The sequence below is a fragment of the Littorina saxatilis genome, linkage group LG4, assembly GCF_037325665.1.
Source record: "Littorina saxatilis isolate snail1 linkage group LG4, US_GU_Lsax_2.0, whole genome shotgun sequence".
Taxonomy (NCBI): domain Eukaryota; kingdom Metazoa; phylum Mollusca; class Gastropoda; order Littorinimorpha; family Littorinidae; genus Littorina; species Littorina saxatilis.
In genome coordinates, this window is record NC_090248.1 from 22,411,814 (window position 1) to 22,437,858 (window position 26,045).

Sequence of the window (26,045 nt, forward strand, 5' to 3'; positions counted from 1 at the left end):
AGCATAGTAAAGCGCATGAAATTCAAACAGAATTCATCAATGAAATGTCATCAACAAGCAAGGAACAGAACAGGAAAAATCGGTATACAAATTATGTGAGGGAAAAAGAAACTGTTACTTTCACATACAATAAACATTTACAGTCTGCTGACTGTGTAGGTGCAATATAAGTAAACAATCTGCTGTTTCCTTTAAGTTAAAATGTGTCCAATTTAGCTCAAATTTGAGACGATGAAGATGCTATTTTTAACAACTTTCCCTACTTCTAGGCTATTCACATACAAAGGCTAGTAAAAAGGATCATAAATGTAAATTTCAACAAGTCAAACAGAATAAAACACTGTTTAAACCAAAAGAATAAGTTGCTAAAAGAAAAAAAAGGTTTTTAGAACAGCAGAAAATTGTTTCTTCACAACTCTTCCTCTCTAGCAATCTTTAATGTTATAACATTTAGATATCATTTCAGGGAGGGTGAAAAGGTGAGAAGAAAAGGGCCCATTCACCAAAGAAACTGCACAAGATGTTGAAAAGAAACAGATTAAAGAAATCAAAATATACCAAAGCACAACACACAGAGGCCTGCCTGAACCTTTCTCATACATCTAACAAAATCTGACTAAAACTCCTGTCATATTTCTTCTTCCCTTTTATTACTTTTATTATCCCATTTTTGGGAAATTTGGATTGCTTCCTCCCAGTGGGAAGCTAGCACTAGCAGAAACAAGAGTTGCATTGAGAGTCGTGCAACTGTCTCGAGTGTAAGCTGTCAGGAACACTGGGAAGATAAAAACAAAATCTAAAAATATAAATGAAATTCAAATAGGAAATCTGCCTTTTAGTACTTTTCACATTTTAACATTCACATCAGTTAAACTGTAGCTCAGCAATAAAAACCAAGGCATTTCTGTCCAAGACATATCTGCTCAAAATAGAACTAACAACTTGTCAATGTTTAAAAAAAAAATAAAAACCACGTTCAAACGTGAGTCACGAGGGCTTTGCCTTTCTTGTTTATACTAAGAGAACTCATCATAGCCCTCATCTTAATTTGACTACAAAATTGTGCAAGCCGAAGACGAAAAAGTCCAGAGCAGGGCAGACAAAGAACGCAGGAGAAAGGCGTCAGACAGGCCTGGTCCATTAGTAGCAGAAAGGGTTATTACCAATATTACCTAGAATCCCTCGCCCCCGACCAGGGGACTTGGGACCAGGTGGTGGAGGGAGGGGGCCCATGGGCCCTCCGCGGCCACGGAAGAGGGGGCCCGGGCCGGGCCCGTATGGCCCTTGTGCAGGCCCGTGCCCATAAGGCCCAGGGTAGTGGGAGTGGGGGTGTGCGTGGGGGTGGGGGTAGAGGCCGGGCAGCAGGGGCTTGGCGAAGTCCACACGTAGGTTTTCCAGAACGGCCTGTCTCAGTCGCTCCACTCTCAGCACCTGTTCCATCTGCAGCAACACACATCACAGGTTGTCATGAGAAATGTCTGTACAATTGCTTTAAACCATAGAAGTCACTTACTCATTTAATTTACAGTCTGCAGAGCATTTCCATTTCAAGTCTTATAAATTCCATCTCACTTTCTCATTTAATTTTCAGCCTGCAGAGCATTTCTATTTCAAGTCTTATAAATTCCATCTCACTTTCTCATTTAATTTACAATCTGTAGAGCATTTCCTTTCCAAGTCTTTCAAATTCTATGTCACTACTCTCTTCCATCATACCGTTCATTCATTTCTGTGTATGGTATTTACGTTTCTTGTATTGGAATTGTAAAGTGAGTGGAGCTGTTATCGGGACTTAAGAGAAAAGTGATTTATTATTATTATTTGTATTATTCCTTTATCTCTTGCATTCGTGTGCGCACACGTTTTAAGCTTCTGTCTAAAGGAGAATTCTTTCTACTGATCATGTTGCATTTCATAAATCAATATCATCTTCCACAAAACTGTTCTAAATTCATATTAAGATGAGGGATGTTGGGGTGGGGGAGAGAGAGGTTGAGCAGTGATATTCACATCTACGATAATTCATACCTGTCCATCACACATGTCGATGAGCGGCGTGTTGTTGTTGGCCTTGAGGAGCTTGAAGTGGAAGAGTTTGCCGTCGAAGAAAAGCCACGGGCAGCACATGGGGGCAGGGATGGGGGCACCGCACACGTCATTTGCCGCCAGGGCCGTCTCCACGCCCGACATGAACAGGGACGCCAGCTGAACTCCGCGCGGCATGATGTTCGGCAGCTAGAGGGAAACACAACCACATAATTGTCTTTAAATAGGTGTCTCAAAACTCTTCTCCAGCAGACCTTCATTATAAACAATGCACAGACTATAATTTCACTCCATATACAGACCTTCATTTCACATATGTCTAAAAGCAGAGTAGACGATCGGTTAGTGTTCCGACATCTCTATGAAACTTTTGCTATATGTGTATGAAACTTGATGTAGTCTCCACAATATCTACTTAGCAGCCTGGAACTGCGATGACGAGAGAAATTCAATTTAGGCATAATCAAGGGTCTGGGAATAGGATAATACATAGTCCTGAACATGGGAGTATTTGAGCCGCTCTGGAGTATTTTCTTATAATATAACACAATCCAGAGTTGCACTGAAGTTCCAGCTAACCGAGCTGCATTTAAAGTGTATCACTAGCTGTAAATAAGACCTGTTGACACAGCACGTCAGGTGAAGGCTGTGATATTTCCCTCACTTTCAGATCTAGCACAATCCTGAGATGCGCTACAGTTCCAGCCAACTATGCTGCACTTAACCAGTATCCGCTACAACTGAGAAAATTCACATTCTGACCAAGCTGAAATCTTTAACAGGACATAGCCAAACAGCACTTGAGAGGGCGAGAAGTGTGGTATCAATCTCTACCTTGAGATCTTGCATGGTGGGCACATCATGCAGCAGGGGGGACATGGCCATGGCCAGGAAGGCATCCAGCTCCTGCCTCTGTAGCACACGCCCGTACTGCACCACGTACCTGTAATCACAGTGCATGCCATCAGCAAAACGCAATGCACATGTCATACACACACAATGTGAGTTGCAACATTGGTACCTCCCCATCTGAAGTAAATTTGCTGGTACAGGAATTCTAACATTGCTAAGTCTGCACACATCCTGAACCACATATCCCTTTCAGTTTGGAGGAAGGATGAGCACAGCCAACCTACTGGTCATCTGCATGTTCAGACACTGACAAATACTTGTACATGTACCCATGATTCCCCCACACCCCAAGGCTCATTAACCAAAGAGCACTGTGGTGTGTGAAAAATACAAAAACTGTCTTCCATTCTTGTACAACAGACACAAAAATGCTCTGCAGCTGGTGTAGAATCTAACTTAAAACCAGAAAAATCTACCTTCAATTCAGTCTTCAACAATGTCTACTTATCTCCAACCTCAAATTTAACAGAATCTACCTGCATGCCACCTTGAATTTTAACAGAATCTACCTGCAATCCACCTTGAATTCAACAGAATCTGTCTTCCACCTTAAATTCAACCCTCAACGGAAACAAAACAGCAGAAATGTGCCAACTGACCTAAGCACACAGGCCATCAGCAGAAGATGTTGGGGGACGTAGGACGTGTCGAGAATGAGGGGTGAGTCGCTGTGCATGATGGTCAGGAAGGCTCGCAGACGGCGGTGTTTGTCGTCAGCGTTCTTCCCCAGCCACATGCGCTCGATGCTGGGCGTCTTCCACTCCACCGGCTTGGCCAGTGTCACCTCGAAAGTCGGGCGGGTGGTCCCACGACGCAGTGTCCACTCCCTCACCGCCACCTCAAATGATTTGTTGGGAGCTGTCTCTCCTAAAAAGGTAAATTCATGAATATAACAACATTAGCATCTGAGGCAGGACATGACTGAACAACCTCCTATCTCAAACAAACAAACAAGAAACCACCAGCATCTTTAACACCTGAAACACTGCAGAAAATTTTTTACCAAGCAACAACAACAGAAACAAGAGAATAAGATGAGAAACTGACAGTTTCCATATGCAGTGGTACAAGCAATGTCAGGTCCCTCTGTCACAAGGACACCTCCCAACAAAGGACAACTTTTGTACAGTAGCCCCTTTGTCTATTTACATGATCAAAATATACCTGTCAATACAGGCTGCCTGCCATGAGGGACAGTTTTAAGGTTTCCTTACATCACAGGTGTACCACTGTACTCCACTGTGAACAATTAACCTCCTGTTGAGCTCAAAGAGCTTCTTGCACTGCCACTAACTGGATTTACCTGCAACTACACGCCTACAGAAACACACATACAGACACTATATCTCCTTTCCACCCTCTCTCCCACACACAAACACACACTGCAAAACAAACTCAATATCATCAAACTTACCCTTCTCCTTGAATGTGTTCTCATGGACGATCTTCAGCTTGTTGAGGTTGAAGAGAACCGAGTAGATAGCCTGGCGGACGGGACGATACAAGTCAACGTACGACGGCAGCTCTCGGCTTGTGTCATCTTCCAAGGTCACCGGTAGTTTCACTTCACCCTAAAACCATGGAACCATACTTTGCAACTTCAACTTGTTGAAAGCATGGAGTCACATAAAACAACCCAACTCTGTTGAAAAAGTGCTATTCATATCCAGTCAATGAACCCTAAACTGCAATGGGAAATATGATATGCGCACTGGAACTCTGTTCTGCTTACACACACACACTAACAAAAAAAAAGATCAAGAGACAGTCTCTGTCTGCATTTCATTTTTAATTATTTGCAATATATCTAATGAAAACATTTCTTCCCAGATAGCAGCAACTTATCCGATTGTTGACAGAAAAAAACTACTCCATTTTCAAGCAAACAGGCCAGGAGTTATTGTGCCCCTTAGCTGTGTGGACTATAGTTTGTTAAAGCTGTAACTCTGTGTGTGTGTGCGTTTGCACATTTATTTTATCTATTTTATGCAGCTTGTTATCGCGCGCATATTTCAACATACGGATTCAAGGCGCAGGGATTTATTTATGCCGTGTGAGATGGAATTTTTTACACAATACATCACGCATTCACATCGGCCAGCAGATCGCAGCCATTTCGGTGCATATCCTACTTTTCACGGCCTATTATTCCAAGTCATACGGGTATTTTGGTGGACATTTTTTTATCTATGCCTATACAATTTTGCCAGGAAAGACCCTTTTGTCAATCGTGGGATCTTTAACGTGCACACCCCAATGTAGTGTACACGAAGGGACCTCGGTTTTTCGTCTCATCCGAAAGACTAGCACTTGAATCCACCACCTAGGTTAGGAAAGGGGGGAGAAAATTGCTAACGCCCTGACCCAGTGTCGAACTCGCAACCTCTCGCTTCCGAGCGCAAGTGCGTTACCACTCGGCCACCCAGTCCTTAACATTCCTCTGTGCATGTGATTCTCTGTCAGTGACACCCAGTCTGTGCCTGCCTGCTGATTTGTATGAATAGACCCTGGAACGCCGAAGAAGAAGTATGAATAGACCAGTCAATGCAATCCTTTCAACGTACCTGGGTGAGGAGTTGGTAGATCATGGGGTGCATCAAACCCTTCTGATGACGTTCGCTGGCAATGCGAATTACCTCCGTGGTCACCGTTGGCAGTTTGAAGTCGGTGACAGGGAATGCACCAGGCGGCTTACCCTGCCCTCCCTCTCCTGAACAACGACAGACGCTTGTTTTAATTTTAACGCTCAGTGCAATTTTTTTAAATGACACAGTTGAACCCCCCTTTTTGGACTTCCCCACTTTTACGACTGTGCTTTTGTCTTGCAGTTTGAAACGTCTGCAAGTTTACCCCATTTCAATTTTCAGGATCCCCTCCTTTTCAAGGCTCCATTTTCTCACTTTTTTTGTAGAGGTCTTCAGCATCACTGGTTCCACGGTACAGAAGAACCCCCCTTTTAAGACTCTAAAAATCTGAGAAAATCAGATCTTAAGAGGGATAAAGTCTGAAAACGTAAGGTCTTAAAATGGGGTAGTCTTTAATCAGGCGGTCCTAAAAGGGAGGTTCCACTGTATCTATAAAGTGTGCAAGATAACAGTATGAAGCAATAGTCTGCACTATGTTTTACTACCTTGGCAAGGGACATTTCATAACAACATGCACAGAAGCTATTGCTGAGACTATCTCCAATAATTATCATCACCAGGAAAACATGTTTAATTTTAAACCTCTAATAGTAATATAAGTGCAAAAAAAACACCACATGCAGTATCATTCACAAATAAAATCACAGTACACCTAACATTTGTAAAAACACTTCTGAAGTCAACATGAAAGAGTTAGAAGGAGAAGGTTTTTGAAACTCTAAAGGGACACTGATAGTTATTGTTATGACGACCTCGCAACAGACTTTGACCCGGTTATCCCCATATATATCAAAGACGAAGACATTCAAATGAAATTTCCTTCTTGAACTTGAAGTAAAACTGCAGATATAAACTTCTGACTTTATGTAGCATTTAGGTCACACTCAAAGAGTCTAATATCTATTTTTTTTAAAAGTCCATTAACACTAACATTAATTATTATACAAATAAAAACCACAACCTCATGCAGCAAGCAGAACGAACATATGCAACAGAAACAGTAACAAATTGTCTGAAAATGATGAGGCAGCGCTTGACCGACAAGTGGAATGCACCCATCCCTACTCCTAACCCTTCTTGCATACCAGGATGCCGTATTTCCTGCAATTACCATGCATTCCCTGTCGTTCAAATACCATTACCCCTCACACAGAGTGACAGGGGAACCTATCTCATTCAAATACCATTACCCCTCACACAAAGTGACAGGGGAACCTATCTCATTCAATTACCACACTATCCCATTCAATTACAAATGGCCACAACTACTTTCATCAGCAGTCTATCTATTTTTCACATTTTCCTAACTTTTGCCTGACTGGTAAGGATTATTCTCGAATTTTTGATCTTCTACTTTATTTCTTTTTTTCTTCTCAACCATTCTGGCCTTTCCAGAGATGTTTTAACTGACTGATTTGAAATAAGCACTTCTTTTAACAGCTTTATTCACGAAACAAAAACCTAATCTGCTATTAAGAGTGCAAGTCACAGTATTTATTTGTCTAATGTGCGAGTGAGAACAAAAACAAAACAAAACAAAAACGGAAGTAAACAACGGAATATCTGAGAATCAATTTCAAAGGAATTTTCATTGTTTGTCTCAAATATGAGTGAGAGAAAAAAACTGGAATTAACGAACAGAACAGAGTGGGAATCAATTTCAATGAAAAATTACTCAGTAATATTCATATTTGTGCCTCAGAATGAGAAACAAAACCAAAACAAATCAAAGTGGGAACCAGGTTCAAATAAATAATGGCTCAGTAATATTTTGTCTCATATGTGAGCGAGAACAAGTGGAGGGAGTCACAAAACAAAACTGAAATTAATCAACAGAAAATTTCTCAGTAATTCTTTGTCTCTCATGTGAGTGAGAACAACAAACTGGAATTAATCAAACGAACAAAATGAAAACAAAATTTCAATTGAAATTTGGATGAAAAGAAGCACCCTCAGGACCCAGCTGCAAAAGGCCCCGTGTCTTCTGTTTTCGTTTCGACTTTGACCCAGGTCTATCTTTCTGCTGTGACCACTGTTCTGTGTTCCTATGTTTGCTAAGTTCATGCATCAGCGCACCTGAGCTTCCTGAGTCCCCGTGTCCGTACTGCTCCTGCAAAAGAAAGCACCTTTGAGTTCTCTCTCATCACTGATACATCTGTGGAAAAGTATGCAGCATTTGCATTCAACAACAAGCTTTGTTAAACAGATAGCTTTCCACTAGTGATTAAGTAGAAAATATCAAGCAACCATATGGGCTTAAAGGCACATTCTTTCTCCTAATAAGCTTGGCTCACCATCTCACTTGGGATACAAAATAATCACTCCACATGGACACATAATAACAAAAATCAACATTCAGACTGCTCCCCGTGCAAATGTTAGAAGAATTTATTTCCCTAATTTCCATGTGTCCATTAAAAAAGCAATTCCTAACATAAATTTCCAATCTGCACAGAAAGCACCCAGGGTGTTCATTTTAAGTATGTGTCAAAGTAGAGATATAGCCGTACCCCACGTATAAGCCGAGCCAGATCTGAGATGTACACTACATTGGGGTGTGCACGTTAAAGATCCCACGATTGACAAAAGGGTCTTTCCTGGCAAAATTGTATAGGCATAGATAAAAATTGTCCACCAAATACCCGTGTGACTTGGAATAACAGGCCGTAAAAAGTAAATATTCGCCGTAATGGCTTGAGATTTACTGGCCGATGTGAATGCGTGATGTATTGTGTAAAAAATTCCATCTCACACGGCAGAAATTAATATGTAAATCGCCGTGAGCTCTTGTGAGAAGGGGCGATAAATAAATGTCCATTATTATTATTATTATGGTGAGTCAAATCATTCACATGAACAGGATCACGCCTCTAATTTGTCTAAATAAACAGCGGTGCCCCTTTTTTTAAGACTCTCAAAAGAACTTTGGTTTGTTTGTTTGCTTAACGCCCAGCCGACCACGAAGGGCCATATCAGGGCGGTGCTGCTTTGACATTTAACGTGCCTCAAAAGAACTGAGAAAATCAGGACTTCAAAGAGGAAGAGTCTAAAAATGGAAGAACATTTATAGAGGTTATTGACAGAAAATCTGAGAGAGCAGGGTTTTAGACAAGGGACATTCTTAAAAAGAGGATTATACTGTACAAGATCCAGTCAATCTTGCATCATCAACATTTCCCCAATGGAAGAACTCACCTGCGAGCGCTGACCATTCTGGAAACTCTGATTGGGATACACAGCACCTTGTCTCGATACTCCTGGCACTGCACACATACAAGTTTCAAACAGTATTAAAATTACCTTTCCCTTGAAAATGTTGCAAACACAATGCACGAATTGACAAAAGGTAGATTACTCCTCATGTGAGCGATCATTATTCACCACCACTGAGCTATTGTGACTTTAACACGCAAAAATAGTGTCTTACAACTTGCCACAAATCAACAGTCTTGACTGCAACCTGTGCAGATTGTGAAATTTGTGTTGAATAAATGTGTTGACACCCATTTTCATCTGTGAAAAACCCTCATATCCAAATCGTTTAAGATTTTTGTTGAAAAATACACATGCAGGTTAATTTTCATCTGAGAAAAATGTCACAGAATATGACAGGTCTCCACAGAATACGAGTGACTCTATATGAAACAAGTTCCTTGAAAGAATTTCCCCAAGCCAACGAGTATACCAACAACAACAAAAACAAAGAAACAAGTTCTCGTCAAAACAATAACGACCTACCCTACTGTTATTAGTTGTCAAACTTCTCACTTTGCATGGAGTGATCTTTCAGAAAGAAAACATACTTAGCACTTTGTACCAGCAGCATACTTACTTCGAGGGCGAGGGCGGTACTTGAGAAACCCTCCTTCTGTTCCATTGAGATAATACTGAACGCACTGTTTGAACTTGTTGATCAGTTCTGGTTTGTTACTTTTGTAGTTCCTGTCGATAGGTATAAAAGCCTTTTATTAACAAACCAATTCTCACTAACACATTCTGCCTCTCACATACACGCACAGCGAACTTTAAGCACATAGCAAACGGCGTAATCTTCCAAGTTCTTGAGCTAATCCACAGATTCTTCAGAAAAGTCTTTATGGTAATGGTGCCAGCAAAATATTTTAACTCAAGATTTCAAAGCTGTGCTGGAATACTGACACATCTGCTTTTAAAACTGCACACTATATGAGAAAACCAGGTCTTCAAAGTGGAGGGAATCACAAAACAAAGCTGAATTTACTGACACTTAACAGACAAGAAGAGCAAACGCTCGATCGAGTCACTTTCGCAGTTCTGAATATTATATGAGGCATCAGATGGACAGGAAGAAATTGCTATTCACAACACAATGAGTCACGTTCACATAAAATTTGAGCCCGGTCACTTTTATAGTTTCCGAGAAAAGCCTAACGTTAAGTTGTGTGTTGCCGAACAGAAAAGGCTAGTTATCTCCCTTGTTTTTCTGATAACGTTCGTAAAAGGCTACAGATGTAAGGCCTAAAAAAAAAATAGGTGTGGTTACGGTAACCCGACCTACCCTATTTTTAGGGGCCGATCCTATAACTTTTTATTACATTTGTCAACAAACAAACAAAAAACGAGTGCAAAAAACGCAATGAAAGCGAAAGCGCCCGAGTCGCACACTTATTTCCCTGTCAAGTAGGTTTAATTTGTACACATTAGAAAAAAAAAATTAAAAAAAAAAAAAAAAGTGATTGCCTACCTACCTACCCTATTTTTTTTGGCTATGTTACCGTAACCACACCTATTATTTTTTTTGGCCTAAATACTTTGATGTAAAGAATAATCCTACAAAGTTTCAATCACATCCGATGAACTTTGTCAAAGATATAAAATGTCTAATTTTTCCTTTGACGCTGACCTTGAAAAAGGTCAAAGGTCAACGAAACCATCGTTAAAGTGTAGAGGTCATTGGAGGTCACGACTAAACAAAATATGAGCCCGATCGCTTTGATAGTTTCCGAGAAAAGTCCAACGTTAAGGTGGTGTCTACGGCCGGCCGGCCGGCCAGCCGGCCGGACGGCCGGCCGGCCGGACAGACTAACACTGACCGATTACATAGAGTCACTTTTTCTCAAGTGACTCAAAAACCGGAGGGAACATGTGTAATAAGGAGGGAAGTCTTAAATGATGGGGGAGGGGAGAGGGGTGTGTGTGGGGGGGTGGTGTTACTGTACCATCACAGGGTTGCAAATATAACGAAAAAAATGTATTCTGAAGTTTAGCATTAAATGTGCAGGATCTTAATCCAACACTCACGCAAAGACCAGCTCCCCCACTTGATCCAGATTGTCCACAGCCTGCAAGTTCCTGACAAAATCACAGGTCGTCTTGATGATTGCAGCATCCAGTTTCACAGCGCCACGCTGAAAATGAGATACAGTCCTACAGTAACAAGAACAGCAATTCTCATAAGACTCGCTTTCACCATTATATGAATCAAAAGCACATTATCCACCACTGTAGCCCCATAGACACCAAAGAAAATGACAACGTTCTACTTTCTGACACGAAATAGACCCTACTGTGACCATGAAATATAACCGGGATCAACCAGACTCGAGTCATACCAAGAAGTCATCTAACTCTAAAAGTGTGAGAAGTTTCAATGATATAGTTTCAAAAAATTTCAAAAAAATCTTTTTTTTAACCCAAATTTGATCCTGCTGTCACAAACTAAAGGCAGGTCAACCAGACTTAGGTTATGTTTGGAGGACATGAAACCCTAGAAATTTGCACAGTTTCAAAGCTCTAGATTCAAAACCATCAAAAAGAACATCGATGTCAAGTTATCATAACCTGAACTTGACACCGATGTGACCTTGAAATTTGATAAGGGTCATCCCGATTTGGGTCATGTCGGGAGGTCATTTAAACCCTAGAAATGTGTTAAGTTTAAAAACTCTGGCCAAAAAAAATAGATCTGAGAAAATCTTAACGTTAATATTTTTGTTCACGCCATAGACCCAAGTTGGGAATGGAAATTTAACGTTTTGGAGCCACAAAAACAACTATTCATAGGCTCAGACCTTTATTTTGCTCCAGTGGTTGTGAACTGACCCTCACACAAAGCCTGCTTAAATAAAAAGTACATTATCTCCCAATAAACTGAAGCTATGAAATAAAAAGTAGACATGACATTAAGGGAGTTGATAATGTGACCAAGCCATTACCGCGGCATCCAGCAACTGTGAATCCACAGCAGACCCAGCATGACAGTCCAATTACTAACTACTGCTGAACAGACCACAGCTATTTCTGAATAGGCCATTTATTGCTGTGTGTGAAGAAAGCAGGAGGCAGAGGCTAGCAGAACTCTGTCCAGCCAAGACCCAATAATCAATACTCAGTTCTTACTTTAGGTTTGGCACTCTGATTCGGGAACTGGGAGCGGAACTCGTGCAGGTCATCATCGGTCAGGATGTGGTTTCCTGCAAGCAATTAGACACAGTCATCAACAAACACAAATGCTTACTTTGCAAATATATTTCACATTTTCTCATTGCAATGTAAACTGAATTAAATAAAATGGAACTGGAACTGTGGAAGTAGCAATAAAACTTGAAAAAGTGTGACCGCCAGCTGTGTGAATTCTAGTGCATCACCCTCAATCATGCATGCATTTTTCCATGGCAAAGCCTAGTCCAGTTCATATTTGATACACATTACACTAATGTCGGTTTCTGTTTTGGCATGCAGTCTTTTTTTTTTCTTTTTTTTTTTATACACAGGTTCAGTCGTGCAGTGTAAGGGAAATGTTTGCTTACATTAAGCAATGAAGAAAAACAAGTTGCATCTGAACAAAATGATGCTCATCAACCTGAATCTTTGTTCAAATTTACAATCACACTACAGCTATATTCCTAACTGTTAAATAATCAGAAATTAATAACAACCATGACTAACAATACCATTTGAAATGTCTTTTGACAGGCACAATAGCCTAGTGGTTAAGACATCAGCCTTCCATGTGGTAAGTCTGGGGTTTGCTTTGAAACCATGGTTGCACCTCGTGGGATAAAGGTTTTTGTCATCATTTTCACGAGTTTTCATTCACAAACACCTGGTAAATAAATCTCATGTTTCCCATGCAATAACTCGAGGTGGTGAATGGGTTTGAGCTTTCATGTGAAACGTGGATTGTCAAAGTAAAAGCCAATCAGGCTGATTGTTTGATGTGTGGAACCATCGTGGCTTTGGATTTGTGTTTCCGAGGACAACGATTGTAAGCATTCACTCTCAAAGACCCAATCAATGTTGATAATTACCGCGGCGACTCATGGTCAATTTGCAACTTATCTCTGTAATCGCAAAATCCACAACGAAAAGTCATAAACACTTAAAAGAAAAGAAATATGCTCAACACTTACTGAATTCACAGGTATGATCGCAGCTCTGTACATTTTCAGACTGGAAGAAAAGCGTCAACAAGCTACGTTTGACGTCACATACAAGTTTGACGTGTTATCTCGTGCTACTGTGACGATGCTTTGTGGCTCGGAGTTGGATTCTAAAAATGCGTCTCCCTGTGGGTTATTGTGCATTTTGTTGCACAACCAAAATGATGACAAAAACGATGTTTGGTAGCTTGTTGTAAGACCAGCACTTTGTTCTTGGTCCTCGGGGAGTATATCGCCTTTGGTCTCATATTTATCAACCGCGGCCTTCGGCCTTGGTCGATAAAGATGAAAGAAAAGACGATATGGTCCCCTTGGACCAACAAAAAAGCTGGTCTGTCAACAAGCCACCAAACATCTTATAATGTTTTTCCTATCTCCCAGATCAACTTAAAAATAAAGACCTGCTGGTGTCTTGTTCCCATTCATGTGTACATGCAAGCACATTCAAGACCAGATATGCACAGAAGAGATCCTGTAATCCATGTTAAAGCTCGATTTGTTATAAAATAGGAACATGAAAGCATCCAGCATGCATCCCCTAAAAATGGAGTATCAGTATGGCTGCCTACATAGCCCGGAAAAAAAGGGTCATACACATAAAAACACACTCGGGTAAAACTCAAATTTGTGTACGTAAGACACTGAGAGTTGCAGCCCATGGACGCAGAAGAAGAATGCCTTTGTTTTATAGAGACCATCAACACTAAGTAACACATGAGTATTTTCTAGAAAATCTAGAAATAGCAAACAGGCCGGAAAGTGGCGACCAATACTCGCAGAGGCCTGCGTATAAGTTGACCATGGAGATTAAAAAAAACCTCCAACCTTTAACTCATTCGCGTTGTATCGGACTTCCTAATCCGATAGCTGTGCTTTGCGTTGCCGGCACCTCTGATGTTACGATCCGATGTATGTAACGAATTTTTAGTGGTGTGAACGGCCCCGCTAACCAAGGGAAACAACCCCCGCAGTACACTTCTGCCTGTCTACAGTAGTACCATTCACTGTAAACCTTCCCTTCAATTGTTGGGAATAATTTTTGATTTTGTTGACGGTGTGCGACCCATGTGTTTTGATTTTTCCAAGATGGCGGATCGTTCTGCTACAAGACATATTAACTTGAAAAGAGTGCTGGAACTTCTTATTCAGGATGGTTCTGATCTTGACCTTAGTGATGATGATAGTGGAGATATTTTAGATTCTGGTGACGAGTTTGTGCCAATGGACGATAATTTTGGTGATGATTCGGACAATGAAAGTGTTGATCATGACATTGTGTATGATGAACCCATGACATAGAAATTGTTTTTGGTTTTTTTTTGCTTCAAAGAGGTAGTTTGACTGGATGTGAAGACAACAAAAGGCATGTTCTTTCAAATGTTTCATATATTTTCTAAAAGAGCAAGTTTCAAACTTTGCAAAAATGTAAGGTAGGTAAGGTTATCTTGTGTTGTTGAATTATTTTTTTTTTAAATGGGTCAAAGTCGTGCGCCGGGAGGGAACACGAGGGACAATTTAGACGCGCCCCGAATGAGTTAACCCACCAGACTCGGCCGGGATTCGAATCCGCGACATTCCACAGAGGAGGCCGATGTCTTCTCTACTAGGCCACTATGAATTAGGAACCGAAATGGCAACCGGCTAAAAATTTCACACTGGCAAAGGGAATGTACTTTCTAATATTAATTTAGGCCACACACAAACATAGTACAGCAGTCCCTGCAATGTACGGCCCCCGGCGTGAGCGGACACATGACATGTACGAACATGTTTGCTCGGCACGGAGTGTTTTCCTTCTATATTTGCCACCCCCCCCCCCCCCCTAAACGGACACCTGCAAAACGTGGACGCGGACACTCGTTTTTGGTCCCAACAGCAGGTCATACCTCCAATGTACGGACAGACCATCGTCAAAATTTCACCACAACAAAATCGATAACAGAGCAGTCCGGCTCTTGGTACAAAGATCACAGCCGCAATGGCGTGATGACACTGATAACTTGAGTGCACCATCAGGAGGTGGGGGTAGTTTTGGTCAGGAGTGAAGTACATGCGAAGATGCCAACATGAAACTGCACTATGCTCTTTATTCTTGTCTGTGAAAAACCAGCCACAGTTCCCAGCATCTGTGTCTGTGTGTAACCTCTTTCATTGACAAGATACTCTTGTTTCCCCTCAGCCTTGACCAGTGAGTTGGTTGCCTAATCTGTGAACCCTTCAGTTGTCTTGCTTTGTCAAAAGTTACGACACAGTCAACTGGTTTTGCTCTGAGTAAACAGTGCAGCTGGCCTCTCTGTGCTGTGTTTGTGTGGCTGCTTTCGTATGTCAGTGCATGGTGAGTGTGTTCACTGCCTTGAGAATTTATCCCTGAGTACGCTAGTACTAGGGTTCAGCAGACTTTAATCGTGTGTCTGTGTGTGTGTCTGTGTGTCTTTCTCCACTTAACAGCTTATTGCTGGGAAACTACTGGGCGCAGTTCGTTCAAAAGTTGATACACTAACTTGATAATAGGTCCGATTGATCGTATTAAAACTTCATAATGTTACCTGGGACCTAAATGCGAAATAAACCACAAAAACGACTTGGCCGTAGGAGGAGTTCACACCGGCGGGGCAACACGCACCCATTGAGCTGAGAGAACAGCCGAACGCGTCACACAAAAATACGTCATGACAAAGTTACACGCAAAGCGAAAGAGACTTTGACGTCATTTACTTTTGTTCGGAATTTTCCGTCTGTTCCTAGCTTGTCAGTGAAGACCTGACGTGAGTAAGAACTAAGATTACCCAAAACGTCTTTGTTCTCTATTCACATTGCAGCTGTGAAATAATCAGTCTTGTGTCTCGGTCGTGTAGGTACAGAGTTTGCTTCTGCAATCATTGTGTTCGTGTTGATGACGGCTTCATAAGACAAAATAAGAAGCGAATCTATCGCGAGGAAGACGTTTATGTACAAATCACGGAACCCAACCCATTTTTTGTGTGCATTTTTCTGAAGAATAAACTGCATGTGGTTAATTTCATCCGTTTAATGCTTGTCGAAACGAACCATAAGGCTTTAGAATAAAAGATTTCACGCATTGCTTGGCCATCTGATCACAGATGAGGTCGCAGTTTGTAGGTTGAATCTATGAATCGGCCAGAGATAGATCTGCATTTCTGGTCAGAAACCAACATTCACACCACAGACATTCCAAACATTTATATTTATTGAGCGAGCCAGTCTGAAGATCGAGTACTCGGGTCCAGCGCAAGCGTTTTTTATTTTATCTCTTCTTTTCAACACTTTTCATACAAATCATTTTTACAGAACGTTTAAAGAAGTATTAGGAGTTTATTGTTATTGTTTAGTAGCCACAAGAAGTGATTGGCATAGATTCAATCCTGTTGTTTGTGTGTCTGTGTGAGTGTATGGGGGAGGGGGTGGTGTGGTCACCCCTCCCCTGACCGGACACCTGCAATGTAGGACAGTTTTGCTATGGCCCAAGGTGTCCGTTCATGAGAGGGACTGCTGTAGCGTTACTGTTAAGGTAACCTGTCCCAAAATAGGTTAGGTACCAGGTAGGTAGTTAAAGGTACTGAACTTGTCAAATCCAGGTGCACGGAGCCCCTGGGGCTTTTAGTCATACCTCAGGCAGCTATCCGTTAGAAGAACTACCAAGTTTCATCGACTTGCACCCAAAGAGTCAAGAACGGCGATTTTTTTACGAATTAATTTCGTACTCGGACCCGGCTGGTCTTGACCTATTTTTGGATCTAAAATTAGATCAGGTAGATCACCACATCATGCACAAAAAGACACGTCACTAGCAAACTATGTCAGACGTCATCATGAGTTTGTGTAAAACAAAATGGAGGCCGGAATCACTCAGTTGAATAGAACCAGGGTTCCTGCAGGGCAGAGCTGATACAATTCAATGAGTTTTCAAGGACATTTCCAGGACCAAATAAATGCTTTTCAAGGACATTATTTTCCCCAAATTAATGCAAAGCACCAAGCTTACCTTCAGTTTTTCAAGTCCGCAAAATATTAGTCATTCCGTAGTTGTTTCCCTTGCCAACTTCCGGGAAGGGAAGCAACTACGGGTGACTAGTAATAGTTAGTTCGTCTGCTTTCGTTTTCACTTGATCTTTTATTCTCCCAAAATGTGTGTACTGTATTTGACGAAAAAAAAGGGGGTTGCATTTTTTTTTAAATAAGACAAGCTGCTGACGAAATGTATAGGCAACAATTTGGAAAAATCAAGTACTTTTCAATGACTATTTAACAAAACTCTATTTTCAAGCACTTTTCAAGGCCTGGAAAAGGTTTTCCAATTTTCAAGGAGTTTTCCAGGGTTCAAGGACTCTGTACGAACCCTGTAGAACTCCGACCAAACACCACGTAATAACTAGGTTAATTTATGCACTCGCGTGAACAAGAAACTGTCGAGCTTCACAGATGTCGTCGTTGGGTAGTTCTGGGTTTGTTTTACTACCATAGGAGGCTTTTTGAACTGTAAATGCACTCAGCTGCAACAAAAACGCAAAACGAAGGCTGTGAGCTGCACTGTGCCTTTAACTCTGTTTTCAAACGCTCAAGTAAAGTAAGTCTGCAGCATTTTTTCTCCATAATGTATACATCATTATATGTGTGTGTCTATTTAAAAAATGCAGTTATTTTCCCTCCATGTTTCCAAGCCTAACTGAAAGCATTGAAAGGCTGATTCTCTTTTTACCTAAGAAGAATATGAAGGACATTCAGGGATGTTGCTACAAATGTTTGCTAATCAGACAAATGTCCTGACCTCAACAATATGAATAGGAGTTAGGACATTTGACCATATGAATCCAACATTTGAGGCAGTTAATAGGTCTATGCCCAATGTCCGACGACATCCCTGGACATTGAGAAGAGAGCTCTACAAACTAGACTGCAAACAGCAATCTTTTTCTCTCGCTATTTTTATTAGTACATAAAAAATGCTGCTCAAGGTTTCCAAGCCTAACTGAAAACATGGAAGGGCTCATTCTCTTTTACCTAGGAAGAATACAAAGGACACTGACTCGATTGAGAGCTCTACAAACTATATTGTAAACTGAGTAACACTTTTCCTGCATCATTCATTTTTCTAATATTCTTTTGTGTTCACAATGACCAATTTCTTTTTTTTGCTTATATTTTCTTTTCTTGTCTTTGTTCTTTGCGCGATTTTTAAAGTTAGTTTTATTGGTCTACATTTGGGGAAAAAAAAAAAAAAAAAATATCCCTACCTACCCTATTTTTTTTAGCCATGTTACCAGAAACAGACAATTTTTTTTTTGCCTAAGGCCAAAAAAAAAAAAATTGTCTGTTTCTGGTCACCCGACCGACCCTAAATTTCGGCGCCGACCCTAAACTTTTTTTTTCCAAACTCAAAATTTTTTTATTTATTTTTTGGTGGTAAAGGACAGGGAGAGAAAATGAACAACAAAAACGTGTGAAAACGAAAGTCCGCTGACGATTTGTAAATGTGTTGAGTGTCTTGTCTCTATGTATAGTGAATCCAGTCTCTTTGCGCGATTTTTAAAGTTAGTTTTATTGGTCTACATGGGGTGTAAAAAAATAAAAAAAAATAAAAAAAAAAAAGAATCCCGACCTACCGACCCTATTTTTTTTAGCCATGTTACCAGAAACAGACAATTTTTTTTTTTTGGCCTAATGGTAATAAGACAAGTACAAGGTACAGTTATACTATAGTTTAGCCATGAAACTTTGGCAAAGTAGCATTTTGAGTTTTTCCTCCCTGGCTTAAACGAGGTCAGTTGAATTCAGTGATTGTCTTTTGCTCAGTCGCTTGAACGAGGTCAGTTGAATTTAGCTCCCTCACATATTAGGCCAAGAAAAAAACACAATGTGTCCAACCATAATTTCTACTCTCAACCCTAGAACTTTTCTGGACCTTTCAAAAATAAATTAAAAAGGACAAAACTTGATTTTGCAGACTATACAAGGAAAGTTACTCTTCTCCAACATTCAGAGACAAAGCTCACAGGCACACAATTAAAAACCCACATGTGTCTGTGTAAATAAACTTTAAACAAATAAATAAACAAAAAAGGACTGACATACCAACCCTTATTTTTGTGGCCTTATCATCTGAATCAAAAAGGTTTATGGCCTTAACTGAAAGTAAAACCAACAAGTGCTTGATATTTCCAGCTCCCCAGCAGTCAGTCTCCAAAAATACTTCAAATCTGTTGAGTTTATCTTGCTCAAGGTCAGCTAGCCTAATACTGATGACAAATCTGGTATGAAACTGAGAAAAAAAATCTATGCTTTGAACTATGTGGGGTTTTTTGCATTTCATTTTCATTTCAAATTTGACAGGTAGGTATCCCTACCATACAGTTATAAAAAAAATAATTAACTCAGAAAAGTAAAATCAAAAATAATATTTTTTTTATTGCTCTGTAAATTGTAATTTTATGGATGTTTTAAATTTAATCAACAAGCTCTGAGCCTGATATCCATTTGAGACTGTGCCAAAAGGTCAGGTGTCATGTCTACTGTCCCGAATGACACACGATTGCTGACATTTCACCATTGCCAACAGAATAAACAAATAAGAAATAGGTAGAAAATGAATGTGAAAACTGACTTTAATTGTTGATCAGTATTTTCTATACCACTAACAAATAATCTACTTGCACATAGCTGTTTGGCAAATGTATGTTGCATGGGACACACTGACATGAAAGTGGAAGATGTTTTTCCCTCTAGAGAAACTACATATCAAGTTACACTTTTTGTGCTCTTCCATTCCAGTTGGCAATCAATTGTTAACGCATGTTATTAGAAAAAATAGAACGAAAACAGATTAGATAGAATGAAAAATGTACTGGTGATGTCATTTGGGACATACTGACATGAAAACGTCACCTTTTGGCACAGTCTCATTTGGGAAAAAAATAAGTTATCTGTAGCCTATACAACTACAAGTCTACAACATACAAGCCACTATCTAGTGCAAGGTAAGTTGACATGATTATGTGCAAACACAAAAATATGGGGATGACAGGTACAAACAATTACATACACACATACAGTTACTGACAAAACTTCAAGAACACATAGGTCAACACACAGAGACTTGTGTTACTGTTATCCCCTCTGTGAAAATGCAACATTACAAGACCTGGCTGCAGAGGGTGCAGAACTGCAGTGTGTCAAAGGTTAATGCATTGTAATGATATGCCAGGAAGTGCTTCTGCCCGCGGTTGCTACAGAGCCTGCCCCACCCCCAAACTTCTTGCCTCTCTCGGTTGTCTGCTTGCCCTGACTCACCCAGAAGTGCACCGAGGATGCAGAAGCGGTTGGGGTTGAGGTTGAGGCACTTTGCTATCTCGTCCATGATGTACTCTTTTGTCTCCAGGGATCCCTTGTAGGTCAGCTTCAGATCGTTGGAGGAGAAATACCGGGGAGGATCAAAGACAACATAAACCGACTCCTGCGCGATGATGCCTTGCAAGTTGTGCTCGCGGCAAAACCCGATGACTTCTTGGTGATGGTCATCCATCGAGCATGCGACCGTCACGCCCAAGTGCGCAAGTGCCATCCGCAGTGCTCCTTGCACGAACACCGGAGCATTCCACCATACTTTAGGGGGAGGGGTACCTTTGTTTACGATGTGACGGAGCACATACCGCACTTTGTCTTTCTGCTCCAGTTGGTGTGCAAACCATTCGTTCATCTTCTCCTTTTCCAAGGCTCCGTTGAAAAACACCACCAACTCCATGTTCGCATTTTGACAGGCCTGAATAAGGCTGGAAAGGAATGATGTCATGCGGTTCCATTGTCCTCCACACACCCAGTCCGAGAAAAATCCTCCGTACAGTCTGTCTAAGCAGCATTCTCCATCAACAACAAGACAAAAACGTCCGTTTCCGCCATTTCTTCCGACACCACGCCTCTTCGTCTGTACAAAGCCCCTTGAGATTTTTAGCAAGTCCACTGAAACACATGCGCTGGAACACTCTGTTTCCAGAAATTCTTGAAAATCTGCAATGCCCATCTTGCTGTTTGATCCCTAATGCACAACACCCATTACACAATGATGCATAAACTAAAACAACCAGCTTATGTCGCCTAACGAGAAGATCCCACAGAGTTACAAAATGATGCGATTTCTGCACATCTCCATGTGGCGATGCGCACCGGTGTTGATCACGTGGGTTGGAAGAACCTCCCGGATGATTACCCAAGTGTCATTTCGGCAACATGGCCGACACAGCAGAGTTTCAACCTGGTACTGGTGTTGCACCAGCGACTCTTGTCGAGTTGTCTGTGTCCTGTCGGTAAGTTTCTGTCAATTTACCAACCCCTTTCATCGCAGTCTTTAATGATATTCACGTTGTACGTCTGGTTACAGTATTTTAAGCACGCAATAACTGCGTGTGCTGAAGTGTGTCAAAGAGCGTCTGCTACAAAAGGTGTTGTTTACCTCTTGGAACCAGAAACAGAGCTTTCCCAAGAATCGCTAGATGTTTTCCATTCATTTCTGTCACCAATTTATTTTAGTGTTTTTGATTTTCACTTCTTATCTACGTTTGGTTTGGTTACAGACACAATTGCGTTGTTTCATATTCGGAACGTCAACATATGCATTTCGCAATGTTATGAGTTGTCTACGCGGATGCAACTGAAACGGTGAAAGTAACTTGATTGAGGAAGAGGGTCTTGTGAATAGTAACTTTCCTCCCTAGAGGATAAAGTCAATTGTTACAAACTTTTAATATCTACGTTTAGGTCATCAAATTCAAATAATATCCCGAGCCAGCTTCACTGGAGACGGTAAAAACAGCGGAACATGATTTAACAAAAAGAATTGGAAACTTTTAGTATGAAATATGTTTACACTTTTGTCATGGGAAGATTTACTGTTATTTTGCTAGTACTTAATTAAATAGGTACATGTAACACATTATTATTTAAGTACTAGATAGGCTACACGTTGTCACTATCGTTTATTTCTTTTCCAATTCTTTGCTTTGAATACTTTAGTTATTAAAAGAGATGAAAGTTCCCACCAGGAAATCCTGATTTTAAACACTATCCTGACAGATTTTCTGAATTCCCAAGAAACGCAGGAAGGGAAAATGTTAACAAATTAAGTAGAAGTGCAATGCCAAGGCACTGCATACCCCCAGCGAAGGACAAATCCGCTCTCTCTCTCTCTCTCTCTCTCTCTCTCTCTCTCTCTCTCTCTCTCTCTCTCTCTCTCTCACACACACACACACATTCACACACATACACACACCCCAAGTCACACACACACACACACACACACTCATTCACACACAAACATAGGCCGTACACACAAACTCACGCACACGCACATACACATTCTTTCTCTATCTCTCTCTCTCTTTCTCTCTCTCTCTCTTACACAGACACAGAAACAAACACACACACGCACGAATGCATGCACACACACATACATAACCACATTCTCTCTCTCTCTCTCTCTCTCTCTCTCTCACACACCCACTCTCAATCTCTCTCTCTCATTCTCTCTCTCTCTCTTTCTTTCTCTCTCTTACAAACACACACACACACACACACATTTACATACGCATGCACGCACGCACACACACACAGGCTCACACACACACACATACAGTGACTCAAACAAATCTTATACACACAAAAGACACACTCATACGCACATATAGACAGACGGACACACACACCTTTACAAACAAATACACATACACACTCATAGTCATACACACACAAACATACACACAAACTCATGCACACACACACATACACACACACTCTCTCTCTCTCTCTCTCTCTCTCTCTCTTTTTCTTACAAACAGACACACACACACATATGCACACCCCCACACACACACATGCACGCACGCACACACACACACAGACTCACACACACACACACACACACAGTGACTCACACAGATCTCATACATACAAAACACACACTCATACGCACATAGACAGACGGACACACACACCTTTAAAAACAAACACGCATACACACACAAACATACACACAAACTCATGCATACACACACACACACTCTCTCTCTCTCTCTCTCTCTTTCTTACACACGCACGTACGTACACACACACATACACACACACACACACACAAACAGTAACACTGACACATGTGCACAAAATGAACACACACACACACACACACACACCGTGAGAGAGAAAGTCTACAGGGAGGCATGACGTCATGATGCATTAATTGACGTCAAAGACTTTCGACCGTGACGTAATCTTCTTACACGAGCTTTATCCATAGACTTGGAAACTACGGAATTTCTACCCGTCCAAAGCGGCCTTGGGTGGCTTTTGCTCAAAAAATGGGGGCGCCTATTGCACCCACCGTATTTTAGTTAGTAGGTTCCCAATTTTTGGTGAACTTCCATCTCCAACTGTAGCCCCTGATCGGGCACAATGAATCCTTCTTTATCATGTATTATCGGTATGAACATTTCTCAAGTGGATTACAGTATAGTATTCGTGGGATACCTTCAGCTTCGCTGGGATAAAAATTGAACTTAATATTACTTGACACCCTTTGACAGAAAGTAACTTCAAGTAAAATTTGTTCAAGTTATTTAGATACATACTGCCAACCATATGAAGGTAAAAATGTGCTGAATTTTACTTATTGAGGAATTTGAACTCTACATATTCAAATCTTCAGGAATACCAAATTGTGAAATACTTTGGCAAAACTACAAAAATTAACTGAATAGGTTGTTTGCTTATAACACTGTGTCCCTGTGTACAGTTTCTGTAAATTCTGAGTTGAGTTCCCACAAACCTGGGTGCTATATAGACTCATGTGAATTCAGTAGTTTGCAATTTCCAAACTCAGAAGGATAAAACTAATCCGTTTTTTCTTCTTCTCTTTTATTTGTTGTTGTATGTCATTCAGAAACATTCCTCCTGTTCATTTAGATTAAAAACTAATTTCCTCAAAATATTTGAATACATGCCCCTTTCTCTCGGCTTGTGTATACTGTTTGCATATAAAGGGTCACATGTGAACCCCCAGCCAGTTTTTCCTCATTTTAAAAACTGGCAGATTTTATCTTCATATTTTTCTCTCCTCATGGACTTTGACCCCTTGACTGCCATATTACCTGTGAGGCACCTTCTTTGGTATCATCAAAAAAATCCAGACCCCCCAATTTAAGACTCCCTCCCTTTTAAGACCCTGTTTTTCAGACTTTCTTTTCATAACCTCTGTAAATTTACCCCCATATGTTAACTCCCTCCTTCTTAAGACCTGATTTTCTCTGATTTTTTTGTCTTAAAAGGGGGGGTTCCATTGTATTGTCCATTGAAAGCAGCAAGATGATTACCTCCGCTAGAGACCATTTTCTCGGATTTGGTCTAATAAGAAACGTTTTGGAATTCACTCTCTCAATCTTTAATTGGTTGTGAAGAGTTGCTTTTCCTTGGAAACACTAAGGCAAGCTTCATGTGACATTGTAGGCCAATCACTAGTAAGTGGCGTATCTCCGCACGTGGTTGGCGATCTGTACCAGTGAAATCATGTGAACAATTGACATCCCAGTGAGGATTAACTCAGATTTGTGCGTTATGCACTGTCTGCTCAATATAGCACTTTTTTTTTTTAAAGTATGGAAATCCGAGCTGACTATCACCATAGTCAATCTGATCGCGTCCCTTACTGCACATGGACAGCCGGAGACGTGTGAAGACACGCTGCTTGCTAGTGATTGGCCTACAATGTCACTTGTAGCTTGCCTAAGGCGTGCGTGCGGCTAGCCGCTTGCGGAGCTAGGAGGCGAGAGTGTATGTGAAAGGTTTTGATGGCTAGCTACGTAAGAATTAAAGACCATTGGTTGATACCAAAAGGTCGTCTGCACTGGTCGGTAAACAGCCAATCAGATTTGCTGCTGCACGGCTGCCATTTTTTCTCACGTAGCGAGCAACCCCAAGGCACCCTCGCCATTGCTTGCGAAATCCTAGTGTCACTCGCAGCGAGAATTGTCGAAGAAACAGTACTTTCTCGCTTCACTTGCCAATTCTCGACTTAAAGAAACAGGGGACAGGTCTTACAAAGGAGGGAGTCTTAAAATGAATGTAAATTTACCGAGGTTTGAATGAACTTTCTTGCACACTCGACTGCTGTTGTCTCACTTCGGCTACGCCGTCGTGAGACATCTACAGTCTCATGTGCAAGAAAACTCTCTGTCACACGACTAACTCGTAATAGCGAGTAATGTTACTGGAAATGTTCTCAGATAGGTTTAGGGATTGGTCTATCACAATCTCGTACAATAGACGATTTTCGAAAATAACTCCGTCGGGTTTGTAAAGGTTGTTGAAGGGTGACCTTTTCTTGGAAAACCTCATACACACCCTGGACGTTTGTACAAGGTTTTGCAAGAAAAGGTCACACTTTTCTTGTCTATTCAGAATATGTGGTTTTAAGATTGAACTGGCACCTTCAGTGGGGCAATTCCACTATGGGATTGAGCATGATGCTAATCCTGTTGATATTTAGAATACAGTGGAACCCCATTTTTCTGAACTCTAAAAATCTGAGAAAATCTTGTCTTTCAGAGGAGGGAGTCTTAGAATGGAAGCAATTTAATGTACATTTTGAGAGGTTATGAACAGAAAATCTGAAAAATCATACATCTTAAAAAGGTGAAAGTCTTCAATCATGTCTTTTTAAAAGGGGAGTTCCACTGTGGAAAATAGTTGGTTAACATGCATCTCTGAAGGCAAAGTGTTCACAGAAAAGTTGTGGAACATTGCAGAGATAATTATTGCTATGTAATACTATTGCAATCAAAACTCTACAGAGCAACCACAAAACCACAGGCATAATGGAGTCAAAATAATTACTATTTTAAGTCTTTGTTCACTCAGTAGAATGTACTTGCTTCTGCTGAATAGGTGTACGACCATCACAGGGTTACCTTTTTTCCCCTCCTCCTTCCCTCTCTTCTTTTTCAAGGCATTTCTTCCACCCCCCCAA

General features: G+C 40.9%; 3 protein-coding genes across 5 annotated transcripts in view; 2 read left to right on the forward strand and 1 right to left on the reverse strand.

Moving 5' to 3' along the window:
- Nucleotides 1–21,195, reverse strand: part of LOC138964240 (constitutive coactivator of PPAR-gamma-like protein 1) — a 32,344-nt gene extending 11,149 nt beyond the window's left edge. Inside the window, exons 1-12 of one of the 3 annotated variants that reach the window (XM_070336138.1) lie at nt 20,330–21,193; nt 11,982–12,055; nt 10,884–10,990; nt 9,436–9,545; nt 8,799–8,866; nt 7,680–7,713; nt 5,523–5,668; nt 4,373–4,529; nt 3,558–3,825; nt 2,881–2,989; nt 2,029–2,235; nt 1,173–1,440 (exon numbers count right to left, since the gene is read on the reverse strand). In XM_070336138.1, the coding sequence (XP_070192239.1) occupies nt 1,173–1,440; nt 2,029–2,235; nt 2,881–2,989; nt 3,558–3,825; nt 4,373–4,529; nt 5,523–5,668; nt 7,680–7,713; nt 8,799–8,866; nt 9,436–9,545; nt 10,884–10,990; nt 11,982–12,055; nt 20,330–21,056 (2,275 nt within the window). In that variant the 5' untranslated portion in view covers nt 21,057–21,193. Of the gene's footprint in view, nt 1–1,163; nt 1,441–2,028; nt 2,236–2,880; nt 2,990–3,557; nt 3,826–4,372; nt 4,530–5,522; nt 5,669–7,679; nt 7,714–8,798; nt 8,867–9,435; nt 9,546–10,883; nt 10,991–11,981; nt 12,056–20,329 lie in introns of all 3 variants that reach the window. The other 2 variants (XM_070336137.1, XM_070336139.1) reach the window with 2 other exon arrangements.
- The window catches only part of LOC138964245 (uncharacterized), a 421,872-nt gene that overhangs the window by 351,590 nt on the left and 44,237 nt on the right, over nt 1–26,045 (forward strand). The window lies entirely within an intron of this gene.
- LOC138964243 (copine-8-like) overlaps nt 21,238–26,045 on the forward strand; it is a 33,797-nt gene continuing 28,989 nt past the window's right edge. The window contains exon 1 of the mRNA XM_070336145.1: nt 21,238–21,339. Coding sequence (XP_070192246.1) covers nt 21,263–21,339 — 77 coding nt within the window. The 5' untranslated portion in view covers nt 21,238–21,262. The remainder of the gene's footprint in view (nt 21,340–26,045) is intronic.